Here is a 22,022-nt window from a genome sequence, read left to right on the forward strand (position 1 = left end):
CAAAAAGATATGACACCAAAAGATGAGTCCCCCAGGTCTAAGGTGTCCAATATGCTACTGGGGAAGAGTGGAGGAGAAATACTAATAGAATGAATAAAGTGGCTGGGCTAAAAACAATGCTCAGTTGTGGATGTGTCTGGTTGACGAAAGTAAAACCTGGTGCTGCAAAGAAGAGTACTGCATAGGAACCTGGAATAGTAGGTCCATGAATTAAGGTGAGTTGTGAGTGATCAAGCAGGAGATGGTAAGAATAAACAACGACGTCCTAGGAATCAGTAAATTAAAATGGACGGGAACGGATGAATTTAATTCAGATGACCATTATATTTACTACTGTGGGCAAGAATCCCATAGAAGAATCAGAGTAACCCTCATAATCAACAAACAAGTCTGAAATGCAGTACTTGGGTGCAACCTCAAAAATTATAGAATGATCTCGGTTGGTTTCCAAGGCAAGCCATTCAACCTCACAGTAATTCAAGTCTATGCTCATTCCACTGATGCTGAAGAAACTGAAACTGATCAGTTCCATGAAGACCTAGAAGACCTCCTAGAACTAACACCTAAAAAAGATATTCTATGCATCAGTGGGAATTGGAATGCAAAAGTAGGAAGTCAAGATACACCTGGAGTAATAGGCAAGTTTGGCCTTAGAGAACAAAAAATAAAGCAGGGCAAACAAAGGCTAACTGAATTCTGCATTAGTCATAGCAAATACTCTCTTTCAACAACACAAGAGACAACTTTACACATGGACATCACCAAATGGTCAATACCGAAATCAAACTGATTCCATTCTTTGTAGTCAAAGATGGAGAAGCTGTATATAGTCAGCAAAAACAAGCCCTGGAGCTGACTGTGGCTTAGACCATGATAGCAAAATTTAGGTTTAAACTAAAGAAAACTGGGAAAAACACTAGGCCAGCAGGTATGACTTAAATCCTGTATGAATTCACAGTAGAGGTAACAAGTATATTCAAAGGATTAGATCTATATGACAGAGTGTCTGAAGAACTATGGACAGAGGTCCACAGTACTGTACAGGGGGTGGCGAACAAAGCCATCCCAAAGAGAAAGAAAAGCAAGAAGGCAAAGCGGTTAGTTGAGGAGGCTTTACAAATAGCAGGAGAACAAAGAGAAGGGGAAAACGAGAGAGGGAAAGGTACATCCAAGTAAAAGCACCAATCAAAGAACAGTTAGAAGAGACAAGAAGGCCTTCTTCAATGAACAGTGTTTAATAACGGAGGAAAACAACAAAAGAGGTAAGACTAGAGATGTCTTCAGGAAAACTGGAAACATCAAGGGAGCATTCTGCCCAAAGATGGGCACAATAAAGGATAAAAATGGTAGAGACCTAGTAGACGCTGAAGAGGTCAAGAAGAGAAGGAAAAAAATACACAGAAGAACTGTATAAAAAAGATCTTAATGAACTGGATTACTACGATGGTGTGGTGAGTCACCCAGAGCTAGACATCCTGGAGTGTGAAGTCAAGTGGGCCTTAAGAAGCACTGCTGTTAATAAAGCTAGTGAATGTGATGAAACTCCAGCAGAACTATCCAGATCCCTAGAGGAGGACAGGACTTCCCTGATGGCTCATGTGGTAAAGTGTCTGCCTACAATGCGGGAGACCACCTGGAGAAGGAAATGGCAACCCACTCCACTTTTCCATTTTCCATGGAAAATCCCATGGATGGAGGAGCCTGGTAGGCTACATACAGTCCATGGGGCCGCAAAGGGTTGGACACGACTGAGTGACTTCACTTCAATGGAGGATGCCATCAACGTTTTGCATTATGTCAGCAAATCTGGAAGACCCAGCAGTGGCCACTGGACTGGAAAAGGTCAATCCTCACCCCAATTCCCAAGAAGGGCAATACCAAAGAATGTGCTAACCATCAGACAATTGCCATTTATCTCCCATACTAGTAAGATCATGCTTAAAATCTTGCATGCTAGGCTTCAGCATTATGCAAACCAAGAACTTCAGATGTCCAAGCTGCGTTTAGAAAAGGAAGAAGAACTAGAAACCAAATTGCCAACATTCACTGGATTATAGAGAAAGCAAGGGAATTTCAGAAAAACATCTATCTCTGTTTCAACAACTATGCTAAAGCCTTTGGCTCTATGAATCATGACAAACTGTGGAAAGCTCTTAAGAGCGACGGGAATACCAGACGATCTTACTGTCTCCTGAGAAACCTGTACGCAAGTCAAAAAGCAACAGTTAGAACCCTGTATGGAACAACTGATTGGTTCAGGATTGAGAAAGGAGTGTGACAGGGCTGTCTGCTGTCACCTTGTTTGTTTAACCTGAGAAATGCAGGGTGGGATGAGTTACAAGCAGGAATCAAGATAGGAGGGAGAAACATCAACAACCTCAGATATATGGATGATACCATTCTAAATGGCAGAAAGCAAAGAGGAACTAAAGAGCCTCTTGATGAGGTTGAAGGAGGAGAGTGAAAGAGCTGGCTTAAGACTAAATATTAAAAAAATTAAGATCATAGCATCCACACCCATTACTGCATAGCAAATAGAAGGGGAAAAGGTGGAAGTAGTGACAGATTTCCTCTTCCTAGGCTTCAAAATCACTGCAGATGGTGACTGCAGCCATGAAATTAGAAGACGATTGCTTCTGTGCAGGAAAGCAAAGACAAACCTAGACAGTGTGTTGAAAACCAGAGACATTACTCTGCCAACAAAAGTCTGTACAGTCAAGGCTATGGTCTTCCCAGTGGTCACGTATGATTGTGAGAGCTGGACTGTAAAGGAGGCAGAATGCCAAAGAATAGATGCCTTTGAACTGTGGTGCTGGGAAGACTCCTGAGAGTCCCTTGGACAGGAAGGAGATCAAACCAGTCAATCTTAAGGGAGATCAACCCTGAATATTCACTGGAAGGACTGACGCTGAAGCTAAAGTTCCAGTATTTTGGTCATTTGCTACAAACAGCTGATTCATTGGAAGAGTCCCTGATTCTGGGAAAGATTGAGGGCAGAAGGAGCAGAAGGCGTCAGAGGATGAGATGGTTGGACAGCATCACCGATGCAATGAACATGAACTTGTGCAAACTCTGGGAGATGGTGAGGGACGGGAGGCCTAGTGTGCTGCAGTCCACGGGGTCGCAGAGTTGGACATGACTGGTCAACTGAATAACAACTGCACTCAACACAGTTAACCTTCCTCAAGAAGCATTGCTTATGTCTAACAACAAACATAAAGAGAAGACTTGAACACAAGGAAAAGACTATCGCTTTCAGGGATAAACTAATTAAGATAAAGGAAATCCTGAAGAAACAGCTAAGAGATAGCATGGAGCACTGTTAAATCATGACGTTGGGACTCAGACCATTCCTGCATTACTTCTCAATCACTCATTCACAAGGCAAGGTACTTAAGCTGCCTGACCTTTCCATTTTTTTACTTATAAAAGGGGGAACATTATCCGTTAGACAGAAATATGGAAATAATTAGAAATAATGTATGAAGAACTCACAGTACAATGTCTAGCTCACAAGAAGCTCAAACTAAATGGTAAAATGAACTAAGTCAGTATTGATACTGACTTAATAAACATAACTTCACTAAGTCACTTATTAAATTTCTCTGGGTCTCATTTCTCCCATCTATAATATGAACGGGATCTACCTGATAAACTCTGATTCTTTTAATGAATACTAATATATATTTTTTAAATATATAGCTGTAAGAATGATTTTATTTTCAAAAATAGCATTTCTGGTCTCAGACAGTGAAGTTAAAGCAGTTAAGTATCCCAGAATCCAGAATCAAAAAATGATAGGCAATCTTACAAAAATTTATGCCAAATATTATGACAATTAAAAAAAAATCAACGAATCAAATTTCATGCTCAAGGCTAGACCTCGGTAGCCTCACTTGTCTTAGCACAGAACGTGTGTATCTCTTGCCTAAAAAACATCCTGGGCCTCATCAGCAGGAGGCAGCAGAGATCCTCGTTGCCATCTGCTCCATCATCAGACCCCAGGTCAAGTAACCACAGATGGGCCAGGAACAGGCTGCATCCCACTCCAGGGCGGCGGCTCACACCCCAGGGCCAGGGGCTGGTCCTCTCCGTGTGAGGCAGCAGTAGTGCAGACCGCAGGCAGAGCTCTGGGCTGGGAGCCAGATTTCAGTTCTGGTTCAGAAACTGACTAGCTATGGCTCAGATTAAGTCTCTTCCCTCCCCTGACCTCAAATTCAGCCGTAAAATGAGGCACTTGGTTAGGACAGTCTCTAATATTTCTGTCTAGGCACCTATGAACCATGTGAAGGACCATTTATTACTGGTGTTAACAACATAAACTAGCTCCTTTCCACCTCGTGCTAGAAATCGGTCCTGTCACATACAGAAAGGGAGGAGTAAGCTGGGAATAACATGGAGGTTTCACCTGAAGGTATCTCCCAGGGCCTGCTCACCACCCACAGAAAGCTTCCTCCCAAATTCTGAACTGCACAGAGAAACAGAACAAGAGCAATTTTGCACATTCTCTTCTGATCTGGGCACAACATAGGCACCTTTCTTCTGCCACACCAGAACAAAGGACGCTGGGCAAGGAGAAGGGGTAACCTCCAATGATGTGGGCAAGGCCTCGTAACCAGCACCAGGGAGACCCGACCAGCAGCAGAGGGGCTGGCCGTACAGGGGAGCGCCGAGGGCAACAGCACCACGTGGGGACACTGGTCCTTGTGGACATGAAGGGAAACAGCAGAGGGCGTTCCTCAAGCCCGAGGCTTCGCTCCTGGGAAAGCTAAAGCTCCCAGAGGATCTCTCTTCCTCACCAGGACAGAGGACAGACAAGAGGTAAATGCTGCAAGCTGCTCCGACAAGCACATGCTAGACTGAATGAGAAGTGTGGGAAACACCTGCCACAATCACCAAGGATGAGGGCCACGGACACTTTCCTCATCCACTCTGTCCTGAAATCTCCCTCTGCTCCTTGTTCTTTCCAACTCTGACCAGTGAAAATTAATAAGAAAGTTGAGTAGCTGTACTTCACTTCTGAATACAGTCAGGTCAAAAGATAAAACACTGCCTAGCACTGCAGCAGCACAGAGGCATGAGCTGGGGAAGGGGCTCGAGTCCCTTGAAGAGAGCAGCTTCCCCGAATTTCTGACTTGCATACCCAGCACTCTGAGGAGGAGAATTCAGGTTAGTAGAGAATCATATGTACTACCACATGGGCAAATCCAAGAGCATAAAAATGCTTACCAATCAATTTTCTATTCTAAAAATTGAACAATATTGGCTTGATCATAATGAATTCATTGGTAACTAGGACCAGTGAGATCATTTAAATGGTAAATAAGTAATAAGTGTTGACAAATTCATGATAACAGCCTGCTGGGTGGGGACTTGATTCTTCCTTTTGTCTGCAAAGTCAGCCGCCCCCCAGAAGGTGGGTTTGAAAGAGCAAGGCATTTGGAAAGTCCCTTAGCTTACACACTGCAGTACATATCACCAATTAAGTAATGTACTTTAAAATTATCTAATTGCTAGCTGCACTATTAATGTAAAAGTAAACCATCATCAGAAACATGAATGCACACTTTTCACAAGACATGCTATAATGTAAAATGCTTCTGAATCTTCCTGTGTAGACATTCCATACCAACACTAGCCCGCAGTCAGGAGCATAGACTCTGGATCACACCATCCGGATTCCAGCCTTGATTCCCACAGTAACTGCGGAACCTTGAGAAGCTTTTAATACCTCCTTCAGGGTGGAGGTAATAACACCGCTAGTCTCCTACTAAGGCTGTGGTAAGGACTAGACAGCATAACACAAAGACAGCACTTAAAACAGGGAGTGCCTGCAAGAGCATAATCCATGTTTGTGATAATCATGATACAGAAAGAGTAATAATGATTCAAAAATCCCAGGCTGCATGCTGTACCTGCGTATCATAGCAGTCACCGTGCCCTTACCAAGCCTCATTTAATGGTAAGCTGCCACTTATTCACAAGGTTTTTGGTAAGGGCAATGAATTAAACCACAAAGTTTTAAAAAGTGAAATATCAGCTACCCTTTCGATTACATAGGAAAGTAAAAGCCGTGTTTAAAGAGCAGCAACAGCATTTAGAACCCCATCGCCTGTGGTATATCTTCAATGCACCACAAATAACAAATACTGCCATCACAGCACCATTTCTTCTTTCAGCTTGAGAAACAAAAGCTAAACATAAAATTGACTTCAATAAAGCTGATTTTAAAAGAAAAAGAAATGAAAGCTGGGGGTGGGGGGGAATACACCCACACCTGAGGTCAGAGAAGCAGCCTGGAGGGAGGCAAGGGAGTGTTCTCACCATCACCAGAGGATGGCCCCTCCCGACCCTGCACATGGTCACCAGGACTAAATGAGGACAGCTAAAAAACGATCAAAGGATTGGTAATAGTGTATGGGAAACCCTGGAAAAGCAAGTGATTCAATTATGCTGGGACATTTCAAAACTAAGTGGGAACGTTTATCTACAGGCCCATCAGATCACAGAAAGGTCAGCCACTTTGTACAGTAAGAGGAACATACATTTCTTACTTAAGAAAAGATAACCTCTCATTCCTGACTGCCTACAACATGAAGGAAGCTACAAAGAGATGTGGAACCCATAACACGTGGTCGGGGTCACAGGGTGCTCACAACGCAGCCGGGCAGACAGAGCAGCTACCCTGTGCCGGTCACTATGCCGAAAACTTAATAGGCAATCCCTCCAAACTCATCTCCACAAGAAAGCCACAAATTACGTATTATCATCCTGATGTGACTAATGAGGATGTGACTAATACTGGAATGGGTTGCCACTCCCTTCAGGGGATCTTCTCGACCCAGGGATTGAACTCCGGTCTCCTGCATTGCAAGTAGACTCTTACAGTCTGAGCCCCCTGGGAAGCCCCAGCACTATCCAGTCCAAAAAAGGACTTCAGTTCAGTTCAGTTGCTCAGTCATGTCCGAGTCATTGCGACCCCATTAATCGCAGCACGCCAGGCCTCCCTGTCCATCACCAATTCCCGGACTTTACTCATACCCATGTCCATCGAGTCGGTGATGCCATCCAACCATCTCATCCTCTGTCGTACCCTTCTCCTCCTGCCCCCAATCCCTCCCAGCATCAGGGCTTTGTCCAATGAGTCAACTCTTCGCATGAGGTGGCCAAAGTACTGGAGTTTCAGCTTCAGCATCAGTCCTTCCAATGAACATCCAGAAATGATCTCCTTTAGGATGGACTGGTTGGATCTCCTTGCAGTCCAAGGGACTCTCAAGAGTCTTCTCCAACACGATAGTTCAAAAGCATCAATTTTTCAGCACTCAGCTTTCTTCACAGTCCAACTCTCACATCCATACATGACCACTGGAAAAACCATAGCCTTGACCAGACGGACCTTTGTTGGCAAAGTAATGTCTCTGCTTTTTAGTATGCTATCTAGGTTGGTCATCACTTTCCTTTCAAGGAGTAAGCATCTTTTAATTTCATGGCTGCAGTCACCATCTGCAGTGATTTTGCCAAATTCAGACTTAAATTCCTTATTGCCAAATTGAGACTTAAACTGAAGAAAGGGAAAACCATTAGACCATTCAGTATGATCTAAATCAAATCCCTTATGACTATACAGTGGAAGTGAGATACAGATTTAAGGGACTAGACAGACAGCCTGATGAACTATGCATGGAGGTTCGTGACACTGTACAGGAGACAGGGATCAAGACCATCCCCAAGGAAAAGAAATGTAAAAAGGCAAAATGGTTGTCTGAGGAGGGCTTACAAACAGCTGTGAAAAGAAGAGAAGTGAAAAGCAAAGGAGAAAAGGAAAAATATACCCGTTTGAATGCGGAGTTCCAAAGAATAGCCAGGAGAGATAAGAAAAGTCTTCCTCAGCGATTAATGCAAAGAAATAGAGGAAAACACAGAATGGGAAAGACTAGAAATCTCGTCAAGAAAATTAGAGATATCAAGGGAATATTTCACGCAAAGATGGGTTCGATAAAGGACAGAAATGGTATGGACCTAACAGAAGCAGAAGATATTAAGAAGAGGTGGCAAGAATACATAGAAGAACTGTACAAAATAGATCTTCACGACCCAGATAATCACAACGGTGTGATCACTCACCTAGAGCCAGACATCCTGGAATGTGAAGTCAAGTGGGCCTTAGAAAGCATCACTACGAACAAAGCTAGTGGAGGTGATGGAATTCCAGTTGAGCTATTTCAAATCCTGAAAGATAATGCTGTGAAAGTGCTGCACTCAATATGCCAGCAAATTTAGAAAACTCAGCAGTGGCCACAGGACTGAAAAAGGTCAGTTTTCATTCCAATCCCTAAGAAAAGCAATCCCAAAGAATGCTCAAACTACCACACAATTGCACTCATCTCACATGCTAGTAAAGTAATGCTCAAAATTCTCCAAGCCAGGCTTCAGCAATACGTGAACCATGAACTTCCAGATGTTCAAGCTGGTTTTAGAAAAGGCAGAGGAACCAGGGATCAAATTGCCAGCATCCGCTGGAACATCAAAAAAGCAAGAGAGTTCCAGAAAAACATCAATTTCTGCTTTATTGACTATGCCAAAGCCTTTGACTATGTGGGTCACAATAAACTGTGGAAAATTCTGCAGGAGATGGGAATACCAGACCACCTGACCTGCCTCTTGAGAAACCTGTATGCAGGTCAGGAAGCAACAGTTAGAACTGGACATGGAACAACAGACTGGTTCCAAATAGCAAAAGGAGTACGTCAAGGCTGTATATTGTCACCCTGCTTATTTAACTTACATGCAGAGTACATCATGAGAAACGCTGGGCTGGAAGAAGCACAAGCTGGAATTAAGATTGCCGGGAGAAATATCAATAACCTCAGATATGCAGATGACACCACCCTTATGGCAGAAAGTGAAGGTGAACTTTAAAAAGCCTCTTGATGAAAGTCAAAGAGGAGAGTGAAAATGTTGGCTTAAAGCTCAACATTCAGAAAACTAAGATCACGGCATCTGGTCCTATCACTTCATGGGAAATAGATGGGGAGACAGTGGAAACAGTGTCAGACTTCATTTTTTTGGGCTCCAAAATCACTGCAGATGGTGACTGCAGCCATGAAATTAAAAAAAAAAGGGACTATCCAGTCCAAAATGTCAATAGTGCCAGGGGTGAGAAACATTAGCTTACATTATAAGGCTCTGCAATCATTAAGAAAGAACCAAGTGCAGGCTTCAGCCATCCTTCCCTGGGGAGGGAAGAAATACCACTCTTAATGGGCGAGTATGGGAAGCCTTGTCATAGAAGTGGAATTTTGGTTGCATCTTTATAAACATGGTAGAAAAGAAAGAACGGTTATTTTCTACAGCCTAGGACAAAAGAAATGAATCAAAGATGTGGTGCTTTAAAAAATGGCAAAGTAAGCACTTTCTCTAAATAACCTAGAGAAAAGTAGTAAAAAATCATGTACAAAAGTCCTGGTAAAGCAGCGTGTGTTTATAAATGCTTGGGACATCTCTGAATATTCATAAGATAACCCCAATTTGGGTGATTCTAGAAAGGAAACTGTGTACCGGAAGGACACTAACAAATCTCTATTTAAAAAATGATTAATTAATTAATCAATAAGGAAAGATTTACCTGCCAGGGGATAAGAGCTGATTCAGGGTTTGTAAGGGAAACATGGACTTTCATCAGATGGTAGAAGACCTTAAACAGGTTCATAAGAAGAGCCATGATTTAACGTTTATTGGACACGAGCTATGTACAAGTCCAAAGATATTATTTGTTGCTTGGAAAAATGGTAAACACATACACTCCAAACCCACACTACCTGGGTTTGAATTCCTGCTCCACCATACACACTGGTTGTTTCTTGACTAAGGCTAAATTACTTAACTGTAGTTCCACTTCCATTAAAAAAAAGAAAAAAGGAAAAGAAAAAGTACACAAAAAACCTATATCATAGGCTTATTATGAGGATTCAATGCATTAAAATTTACAAAGTACTTAAAATTATGCTTTGCACATAGTAAGCACTGAACAAATATTCGTAATTATTATAGCAATATCCCTTTATACTGTAACAATAATAATGATGGTACCATTATTATTCTCATCTTATTCATAATGAAACTATGGCTTAAAAAGATTATGTAACTTGGCCAAAGTTCTTTAGCTGGAGTAGCGTATACAGTTGTCCCTCAGAATCTACAGGGGTTTGGTTCCAGGACATCCACCCTCCCCTGTGGATACCAAGAGCCCCAAACGCTCAAGTCCCTTATAATGAAAGGGCAGCAGTATTTGCATGTAATCTACACACACCGTCCCACATACTTTACATCATCTCTAGATTACTTACAGTATTTTACACAATGTAAATACTACATAAATAGTTGTAAATAAAATGCAAATGTTATGTAATAGTTGTCTGCACAGCAAATTCAAATTTGTTTTTTGGGACATTCTCAAATTTTTCTCCTCAATATTTACAATCCATGGTTGGTGGAATCCATGGATTCAGAACCTGAGGACACACAGAATTATATTTAACACCAACACCCAAGTTCTACATCACTATATACATTGCTTCACGAAAGTCAACAATATTGATCTTCCAGAACACGCAACAGAATGCCACTAAAGGTTTCTACATAAGGATATGAATTATTAAAGCAAAGTTTTACTGAGGAAAATAACTGTCAACAGAATAAACTGAAGTGAAAAGGTGAGGTGATAAGGACCACTAAGAAAGGTGGTGCTGGAAATAAAAGGAATACCACGAGAAACATACATGGCCAGAAGGGATCAGTGGCTAGGTGACCAGCGGAGAGGGATGGGTGCAACAGCGATGAGTGAAACACTGTTAGCTGCACTGGACTTCAGAGGTGAAGGAGGCCGCACAGTGAGAGAATATTAGAAAGGTGGCCCACTCTGTTATATCCTGCGGAGTAACAGAGCTGAGAGGGTCTATTAATAAAGGATCTTCCCGGTATTACCCAGGAATCAAAGTACTGAACCCAGAGGATGACTCAAAGAGAATGAAAGGAAATTCAGGCAGAGAGATTATTATCTGGGATATATAACAATGTACTACTTTGAGAGTTATAAGTTTAGAGGGGGAAAAAAAATCCAGATTTCATGGTATTTTTCTTAAAAGAAAATTAAAGATGGGATCAAATTAAAGAAAAACAAAGCTTCTATTAACAATGCCTATAAGAACTAAGTGCAGACCACATAAAATCAAAATTTCATCTTGAAATTATTCTAGACCAATAAAATACTACATAAGTTCTTACTCTCTAAGGAGCAGTGTACATAAATTAAAGTGAGGATTGCATTCATGAAATCATTTGTTCAGTAAGTATGCACTGAAGTTTCAATACACTTTAAGAACATCTTATTTAGATTTAGAGACATTTTTATTAGCTAAGAATGGCAAGATTTTGGTTTTCCGTTCTGGAATACAAAATAAATATTGACAGTTCCTCTGCTAATTCATCTTCTCCCAACACTGCCAAGCTTAAGTTGTAGTGACACCTAAGGCAACAGTAGGGGATGACAGAACCTGTGTGATATACATTCAAGCTGTTACTTCTGAAATTATGAACTTCGTTAAAATATGTAAAACCTGTACTGCAATGTTCATAGCAGCACTGCTTATAATAGCCAGGACGTGGACACAACCTAGATACCCATCGATAGATGAGTGGATGAAGAAGATGTACATATTCAGCAATAAAAAGGAAGGTAACCAAGTCATTTGTAGTGATGTGGATGGACCTACAGTCTGTTATACACAGTGAAATAAGTCAGAAAGAGAAAGACAAATATTGTATATTAATGCATATATACGGAATCTATAAAAGTGGTACTGATGAACTTATTTGCAGGGCAAGAACAGAGACGTAGATGTAGAGAATGGACTTGTGGACACAGTGGGGGATGTAGAGGGTGGGATGAATCGAGAGAGTAGCACTGACATCATACACTGTATATGTAAGATACCTAGTGGGAAGCTAGCTATATAGCCGTATAGCACAGGGCGCTCAGTCCGGGGCACTAAAATAACCTAGAGGGGTGGGAGAGAGGTTCAGCAGGGAGGAGATATGTGTATATGTAGAGCTGATTCTGGGTTGTTGTACAGCAGAAACTAATGTAACATTGTAAGGCAATTATACTCCAATTTAAAGAACTATACACACATGCTTTCTTAACTTCATATTTAGAAATAAGAATTGTCATAAATAATAAGTTGTTTCTTACTGTGCATTTTTTCTTAATTTTAAATTTAACTACAAGAAAAATAAATGGGAATTTTCCTTCCATCAAGATAAAAAATATGTAAATCTTTCAATATTTCCAGGATTTATCAGAGATAAAGTAGAAAATTTACATTAGATAACAAATTTTTTCAAAATTTTAACTAGATTCTTTATTTTTAAAGTTTAGATCTGACACTAATAGTTACGTATACCAAAGCGACATTCGGGGATCAAAAAATTCCAATTAACATTTTCCCTTAACATGAATCATCTTCTAAATCAAAGGAAAGTTATTTTTTTTCACTTGAGATGTTAGGCATGTTAAAATAATGAGTTAAAATGCTACTATCTAAAACCTACAAGGGAACAGATATATTAAACAAAAGCTCCCCATGGATCCACACTAGGCACACGTGCACTCACACTCCAGTGTGGGAGTGCAGCCCTCCCCGGGGAGGCCAGCGTAGCCCCTCTTCTCAAGTACCATCTACAGTGTTAGAAGGTAAGCTGCCAATTTGCAGTACAAAAAAGACAAAGGTAAATAAAGAGATGAACAACATACTGAATAAACAGAGTGACCTACACACAATTAAAAATTCAGCTTCAAATTTTTTTAAAAATTTAAAAACCTACACACACATGCCAACATGCAAATACCTCTACAACTGTCAGGAAGCTTCTACTTCAGACACTCAGATCTTAAAATTCACAATTCCTTAACTGTGAATCATTCCCTGATTCTTTTCATATTTAAGAATTCTGGATCAAGGTCTATATTTCAGGTATAGAATCTTCAGGCAGATCTAGCTCAAGTTTTAGGCTCTGGGACCAAAAAAAGAGAACCAAACCACCTAGTCCTCTTCTCAAGTAAACCAAGCAACCTCCTTGATATTACTTACACTGCAGAAATATCCACAGATATTATCCATTATATCAGAATAGGTAATCCAGAATAAGACATATCCACAACTTTCCCTCCTTAGGCTCTCAGGACAATGAGTCAAAGACTGGTATGTTCCATGCAGAAAACTGAATCTGGGAAGCATTTCTAATCAGAAGGAGATCTTCCATATATGGATACTTCCATTTCTATAAACATCTGCTTAAGTATCATCACTCAAACAGATCCTAACTGAAGGGTCTTTTTCTTTTGTCAAGGCAAAAGTACAAATATTCCCTATATAACTTAAAAATTCCTTAGATTATCTTTCATTTACCCTTCATCCAAATACTAAGAAATAGCAAATAAAAACAACACATTACATGTTTATCTGTGTTATCTTCTAAGTGGAACATTTTGTAAATGCCATTGGATAAAACGATTTCTTATTTTAGTGTATCATTTATATGAAAAAAAATTCAGAGTGCCAAAAGAAACGTGTGTTTGACATTTACATATTACTCTCTTCATAAGACAGAATAGCTTATCATTAGGTAAATATCAACATAAAATTGATTTAACAAGTTCATAGTGTTAAGCACTGTAATATATGTATCTTTAAAACAGGAGATATGTGTCTCTGTACGTATTTTTTACTTTTATTTAAAACAAAACAAAACAGTAATTTGGGACTTCCCTATTAGTCCAGAGGTTAAGAATCTGCCTTCCAATGCAGGAAATGCCAGCTCAATGCCTGGTTGGGGACCTAAGATCCCACATGCCTTGGGGCTATTTAAGCCTGGGTGCAACTGAAACCCAACACAGCCAAAAAAAATAAATATTTTAAAATAAACAAACAGTAATTTGTGTTGAAAGGCTGGCCAGTAGGTATTAGAGGACGGGGCCTGCGGTCATAAGTCTCACCTGTCTAATGATGCTCTTCACACAACGTACTGGGAGGCCTTGGTAGTTGGATTTTATGATCCACTTGAGGAGATGATGGCCAAGCACTTCGAAGACCATGCAGACATCTGGGACAGGGTTAAGGATCATTTCTGGATGCAATTCCTGGAGTGACAATTACTGAAAGCAGAATCACTGTGGCACTTGGCAAAAGAATTAGTTCTTTATAAAGTGTAACATCAATACTATCAATAATACCAAAAGTGTGGAACCTCCCTGGTGGTCCAGTGGGTAAGACTCCATGCTCCCAATTCAGGGGGCACAGGTTCGCTCCGTGGTCCAGGAACTAAGATCCCTCATGCCGCAACTAAGCCGGTGTACCAAAACTAGAGCCCGCAGATCACAACGAAGACCGAGTGCAGCCAAGATAAAAAATTTAAAAAGAAAAAAAAAGGCTGCTTACTGTTTCTCACCTAAACAGAAAAATCTAACATTTACTAAGTATACTTACTATGTACCATATAGGATTTAATGTGCACTCATAACAATGGGGCTTTCCCTGGTGGCTCAGACGGTAAAGCATCTGCCTACAATGCGGGAGACCCAGGTTCGATCCCTCGGTCAGGAAGATTCCCTGGAGAAGGCAATGGCAACCCACTCCAGTACTCTTGCCTGGAAAATCCCATGGACAGAGGAGCCTGGTAGGCTACAGTCCATGGGGTCGCAAAGAGTCGGACACGACTGAGCAACTTCACTAACTAACTAACATAACAATGGTGGGGAATGAGGCAAGTAAACCTCAGCGAGTCTAATACCCTTCCTGCCTGACACAGGGTAAAGGTGGCAGAGTCATGACTTGGCACAATACTTACCTGTGGGCTTCCTCCCTCCAGCACACCCCTCCTGACAATAAGCCTTAATGAAAATGAGCAAGACTAAAACCTCACAGAACCCATGAGGGAAAGAACAAGAGAACTTGCCCCTCTTAAGTGTCCTGCCTGCCCACCTAAATTTCCATCCAATCATCACATAAAACATTTTATAAAACAGAAATTCACCAAACACAGTGAAGACATTTAACCTTTTCCTTCAATAGTATCTTTCACTGGGTCACTAGATCAAAATTTTAATTATTTAAGTTTTAAAGAATGTATGATCACAATTTAGGACATGGCATGGTCATAAGAACAACCTATAATAATGAAGTCTCAGGAATCTGTTGTCTTTTTTTTATAAAAGTAGAAATTCTAGTCAACCACTGGCCCTCCAGAACTATGCCCCATCAAAGTCTCTAATGTAAATATAAACATGTCATTCACTCAGAAATGAATGGCTCTGAAACCATTTAGGGCCTATATATGGACTATAAAAAGGTCATTTAATATTTTATGTAATCTCTAGATCTATTAAAGCACATCATCATAGTAACTATTGCTTTAAATATCTTTAATAAAAATAAGAAAAATATTCCTACAATACTGGAAAACAAATGTGCTACAGACTTATGCATAGATGATCTAAAGTGAGAAGTTCCTATTTCCCAAACTCATTTAAAAAAAAAAAAAAGGAAATTAAAGTCTAAACTTAATAGCAGACATAGAGCCAAAGCCCAAGGTTTCTAAATTATCACCAGAGTATTCGCAAAGCAATGAAAGCCACTGGAGTATATATATCAAAAAATCAACTCCACTGACCTACAAATTAGGTGTTTCCTCCAAAGAAACCCTCTCTCTATCAGCTGTTTTAACAACATTCCAAATGTGATGCAAGAGCAAGGGCTGCCCCGCCTACCATAAACAGGCTCACTTGGAGAGCAGGACAGAGGACCAGTTCCATCTTCCATCTATCAAGAGGGAAAATGCACCCTGCAGTTAACAGAAAGGACCTTAAGGCAAAGAAGAGGCAACATCAGCAGTCACCAGAATTTGCCAGTGTCCTCGAATCCAATCCCTAGAAGAAATACAAAAACCTCCTCAAATCACCAGGTGTGAGGGGAGTGCTTCCCGGAGGAATCAGGACTTAGCAGATGCACAAACAGGATGTCATTCTGGAGTGAAAGCTGGGAGAAGTTTGCCCTCAGGTTTCTGAAGCTTCAACAGGTCAAACATCAAAATGCTGGATTTGTTCCAAAGATGATAAATGGAAGAATAAAAGGTCAGGAAGGAGGAAAAGACCCTGGCTCTTGACACATTCCTGGCCCTCAAAGGACTATAAATACACAGTCCAGTATTCCTGAACCTTGGGAAATGAAGGCATTGCCTAGGTCAATCACACAAAGAGCTAACTCAGAGGATCCAACACTAAAATACGGAAACAGCATTTTGGAAACTAAAGACATTATTTCTTCCCTCCACTTGTGCCAACGACACTAAACTACAGGTTACTCCGATGTCACTGCCACTCCTGGGCTACCCTTTAGTAATGTCCCAGGCAGAAAGAGAAAATAACTCCTTCCACACCCATTCACCCTGCTGAGCCTCACCTCCAAAGCTACTAAGCATGCAAACAACTGACCAGAAGCATAGTTAAAAATGATATTCTCCAAAGAAAAAAAGAGGTCATGAGATGCCCCTGCTTCACTTGTAAGACACATTTCTTCTCCAAAACTAGAAGTAAGGCCTCCATATTAAAAAAGGAAAAGGAACAACTCATCTTACAATTAAGAAGCTTTCATCTTTCAAGAATCATATAATACGGTGACACTAGAGGTTTCATGTGGAGAGTGATAAAGCAGAGCAGATGTACGTTTATAAGGGCTTGAAATATTTACATTTTTTAAAATTGAAAAGAAAAACTAGCATATTAATTCAGCCATTAGGAAGCAACAGAACTGTCAGAAAGGATACGTATTCCATTCATGCCTGAAATCTTGAAGTCATCTATAAGCTGCACTACCATGTCTTTATTTGGGTCACTGGGATCACTTTCTCGAACCTAGAAAAAGAAAAAGTTAAGAACACAAGTGTTTAAGACTGAAAGTGATTTCCACTATACCAGCCAAAACTATTTTAATAAAAGAAAAAAATTTTTAAATGAAAGATTCAGCATTTGAATTTATAAATAATAAATTCAATTAATTTAGTAAAATTCAGAAAAATTCCTCTGTAAAATTGTGTCATTAACCTTTCTTATATCATTCACATATTTGTAGTACTTACACATTTGAGCAATTTTATTTCATCCAAGGCTGTCTCCGTATAATGCTGGGCACTTTTTACAACTTTCATTGCAACAAATCTTTTTCCCCTTTGAAAAAATGCATTTAAAAAAATATTAACAGCAGAAGTGTTAACAACTAATAAACCAGACTAATAAACTAAACATTATAATGAACTCTAATAAGCTCTAATTAATAGAAACTTTTAATACTTTCCTTTAAAATAGTACTTTTCAAATTGTGGGGCCACAGTTAAGCAGTGGCTTCATAAGTAGATCTTTTTTGCTTTTTGTTTCTGTTCTGTCCTCATAAAAATATGGCACACTAGATAAATATCAGAGTTCATCGTCACGTATGGTCAAGATCAAGTATTATTTTAAAACACTTTTATTTCAATTTATACACACTACACATGAGTATGTGTACTTTAAGAAGGCAGTTTCATATTATGGATCATAGCTTTAAAAAAAAAGAAAGTCAAAACCCACTAATTTGAAAGGTCTATATGTTATTATTTTACATTTGAAATGTTTTTCTGGTATGGATGAATTACTATATGACTCGAGTGTGGTGAAATTACAAAGAATAAGTCTCATATAAAAGCAGAAGAAAGTTAATATTTAAATAGCTTGTTATAAAATAAAGATGTTGAACCAAATCAGGAATCAACAGCACACATGACAAGGAGCACTTACTGCATATCCCAGCACAGCCAGACAGTAGAGAAGTGGCCCCATCCTAGCTTCCTGATTACATGGTACCGGCCATTGAAGAGGTCTCCAATTTTCACTGGATGATAGCCACCTATGATTGTTTAAAAAAGTTTTTTTTTTTTTTTCCAGAAAAATAGTAATAGAAACTCTTTTTCTTTATCAGTTCTTCATACCAGTAAATAAATCTCTAAATAGTAAAACTGGATGTGAAACATGTTTAATAATATAACATTTTTTCAAGAGCATCTTTCATCAAGAGAAAAATGCCCTATGTCTTTCTTTTAGGCTTCTTCATTTTTTAAAAACTTACCTTAAAAAAGCAATGAACCAGCCCAACACACCATAACAGTAACTGGAGGTTTTAAAGTCTAGGTGCACATATTATGTATATTCCAACTCTGGACATTTCTAACCAGTAAGTTAAATGCAGATCTTCTGGGGTTAGTGTAACACAACTCACCAAAACAAAGGATGTGTACTCTGCATAGTTCTGCATACCAATAAGGAAGTATACGATATATGACAATTTACCCACCAAAAGAACGTGCTCCTCTCACCACTTGTCCTCAACCTCAAGCTCCTGCCAGGAAACAGGTTGGAGAGCAAGAGAGAGTACTCAGTGTTAAGGTGGGCTTGGGGAGGTAACAATGCTTCATAGGCATCTACATGACCTCACTTTGCACTGCAAATAAGATGACCAGGGTACAAAGAAGCATGCCTCATATGATACCATTTTGGTGAAACACACAAGAAAAAGTCTGGAAAGATAAAGATATTTAGCAGCAAACATCTCTGGATTATATAATTACCCTTTTATTCTTTTTATCTCTATTTTATTTTTTTCCTCTATCTTTTCCAATTTTTTCCTAAAAAAAAAATACTTTTCTACATTTTATTCTTTAATATCTACTGCTTCTTTTTTAATTGCAAGGATGCTCTCATTTTTTAAATCTTCAGAATTCTTACAAATCCCTCAAGAAAGGTAAGGATGGTTCATGCCTACTGTTCATGCTCAAAACAGGAAGCATCTAAAACACACCCTCAATACATCTGTCAGAGGGCCAGGAGTAGCAGTTCAAGAAATATTATAAATGTTATCATTATTTAAATTGTGTTGAATTATTAAAGCAGGAATTTAACTAGATAAGAACTTTCTAAGAACTTTCAAAGTCTCTAACAACATTTGTGGCAAAAGAAGAACTGAAATGAAAGATAATTAGGAATAAAACATAATAAATTATTAAATGAATGAATGGGTAACTAAATTTATTGTGGTTATCATTTCTCAATATATACATGTTAAGTCATTAGGCTGTACTGCTTAAACTCACACAGTGCTTAAGTCAATTCTATTTCAATAAAACTGGAGGAAAACATGGCTTATTACTTACATACAAGGCTACACCAAATTCAAGTGGGCTCTGAGTTCACAACAGTGTTTAAATCATTCAAATTAACAATGAAAAGGAGGAAAAGAAATTGAATACTATTCAAGTAAACTAGGGATACTGTGCTAAGCACTGTATTTTCAAAATCATGATCCACTGAAACAAAAGTAAACTGAAACATGTTGCAGACCTTCGGGGTGAGGAAGGAGGAAGGGAGGAGAAGTTCCGTCTGGGAAATGCTAAGCTGCACAAAGTGAGTAGATTTCCTGACCAAAGGGGTTCTCAGAGCCCAGTGTCTTAACACACATTGGGAACCTCCAAGAGCACAGAAGATGCTACAAATTCCAGACACAAAACCATTTCGTCAAGAAACTAGACACATTTTGCAGCACAAAGTATTTAGGAAACACTGATGTCTACTGTTTCTTACAACCACTCAGGGCAGAGGGTGTAATTTCTACACTGCTGAACTGGACAAAAGTCTCAGGGACCATAAGCAGTTGGTTCAGGGCTGGAAGTCGGGTCTGACTCCAAAGCATGCTCTGTTCACCAGTAAGAAATGCATTCCATTTTTAATACCCAGAGGACCGTTTCCCAGTCTTACTACACAGAAACATTTGATAGCTTAATTGAAAGCTATTTACCATTTAATTGCATATTATAGCTAACATGAAAGGTTCTAAATTTAAAACTAATTTAACTGTGTGTAAAGAGAAGAAACCTGTACCACTACTGCATGTTTCAGATTTGAATTCCTGACAGCCAGGGTGTGTACATGTGAGCTACAATCAATGGGAGCTATTTCCAGTGTAATCACAGCAGAAGCGCAGCTGTTCCTTTTCTCGATAGGACTGAAAGTTGAAGAAATTACTAGAGTAGTCCAATTATCTCAGGAGCCCTCACACTAAGAATCCTATGCAAAAAAAAAAAAAAGCCAACTAAACAAGAGGGGCATAAAAGTAAATCTTACAACAAAAATATAAAAACAACTGAAAGTATCAAACATATCCTAATTTTTTTTTCTCTTTGGCCTTGCCACACAGCATACAAAATCTTAGCTCTGATCCTAATTTTTATTTTGAAAATTGATGTACATAATTTCAAAACTGAGTCCATGTATTCTCAAATCCTAATTTCCTGATTTCTACAGGAAGCAACAGTCTTTCCAAACATGTTTCAGTCTCTTCTCACAGAATGGTAACTCTCAGGCTGCCAAGAGAGTGGAGCACATCTCCGCACAGCAGACCTCACCAACTGCTTCGGCATCCAGGGAATTAAGAGAAAATGAGTTATCTGCTCCAATTCCCTGCAATGAGCAAACAACACGTACCATGATGGCTACTAGCAGAGGAAACCCTGTGTCCTACACAACACTGTCCACACAAAAGGAATCCTGAGAACAGTCAAAGGCTAGACAAGGCCGCCTCCTTCTGCTTCTTCGCCATCATTCAGTACAGGAGCACGGGTTAATGGCAATGCCATACAAGGACCCTGCTGACGGCATCAAGCAGAGAGAGAGCCAGAAAGGGTCCAGCAACGGACGACTCCCTTGACTTAGGGGTTTGGTTGATACAACTGTACTTCATGACTTACACTATTTATTACAAATCATGCATTCATCACTTAAAAGTTTTCCTTTTATTCTTCTTTAAAAAAAAAACTTGGCCATGTCACACATCTTGGAGGATCTTAAGTTCCCTGAACAAGGACCGAACCCAGCCCTTGGCAGTGAAAGTCTAACCACTGGACCTCCAGGGAATTCCCCAAAGTTTTCCTTTTAGTCTTTAAAAATATATATTAGATTGGATTACAAATACAAGTGAGCAAGAATGGATTGTTAAGCAATTTTTAAGTCCACTCTGATTCCTATCTTCCAAGCACACCCAAAAAACTATAAAGCTCTACCTGCACCATTTATTAGGAAGGCTTCAAAGGAAACAATTCTGAAACTATCCTTCTCAGCTATCTGGGGCAACTGTTGGCCAGCATAAAGATGACTCCCTTTCCCTTGCTGAGCACAAGACTAGTTCAATTTGAACAGTAAATCAGAAGTTCAGAACTCTCTCATAGACAAAAGCCTGGAAGAATTTTCAGCAAACTATTTTCTAGCAAAAAATATTAAGTATAATTTTTTTTCACTGACCCTAGTTTCTTAGCTCTCTAATAGTGATGTAACAAATTAAGCAACATATTAAAAGGATAACACATCATGACCAAGTAGGGAGTATTCTAGGAATTAAAAGCTGTTTAATATCCAAAAATCAATAGATGTAATTCACCACAAACAACACACCAAAAGAGCAAAAACTATATATCAGATCAGCAAGCACACGAAAAATACTTCACGATATTCAACATGCATTCCTGATGAAAATTCTCAACAAAGCAGGACAAAAAGAACATCTATGGAAAATCTACAGATAACATCAGTCCTAACTGTGAAAGAATGAATGCTTTAACTGCTAAAATCAGGAACAAGGTAAGTGAGACTACTCTCCCTACTTTTATTCTACCCTGGCCTGGAAGCTCTGGTCAGCACAACTGGGCAAAATAAACGGAAAGGAAGATGTAAAACTATCTGTAACCAAAGAAGCCCTTACGGGGCCTTCCTGGGGCAGACCCCTCCCCTATATCCTGTGCCACAACTCTTCTCTGAAGTACCCAGATAATAGTACCTCAAGCATATACCTACGTTTTTCACATGCTAAAACCACCACCAAATGTCAGAAATT

At 39.5% G+C, this 22,022-nt stretch overlaps 1 protein-coding gene across 11 annotated transcripts in view; it reads right to left on the reverse strand.

Annotated features, from left to right (window-relative positions):
- Nucleotides 1-22,022, reverse strand: part of SRPK2 (SRSF protein kinase 2) — a 239,250-nt gene that overhangs the window by 30,337 nt on the left and 186,891 nt on the right. For all 11 annotated transcript variants that reach the window (XM_061165206.1, XM_061165200.1, XM_061165205.1 and 8 more), the window contains 4 exons: nt 17,885-17,993; nt 17,191-17,278; nt 16,879-16,966; nt 14,054-14,160 (listed from right to left, as the gene is read on the reverse strand). In XM_061165206.1, the coding sequence (XP_061021189.1) occupies nt 14,054-14,160; nt 16,879-16,966; nt 17,191-17,278; nt 17,885-17,993 (392 nt within the window). The remainder of the gene's footprint in view (nt 1-14,053; nt 14,161-16,878; nt 16,967-17,190; nt 17,279-17,884; nt 17,994-22,022) is intronic.

This window comes from Dama dama, chromosome 18, assembly GCF_033118175.1.
Source record: "Dama dama isolate Ldn47 chromosome 18, ASM3311817v1, whole genome shotgun sequence".
NCBI lineage: Eukaryota > Metazoa > Chordata > Mammalia > Artiodactyla > Cervidae > Dama > Dama dama.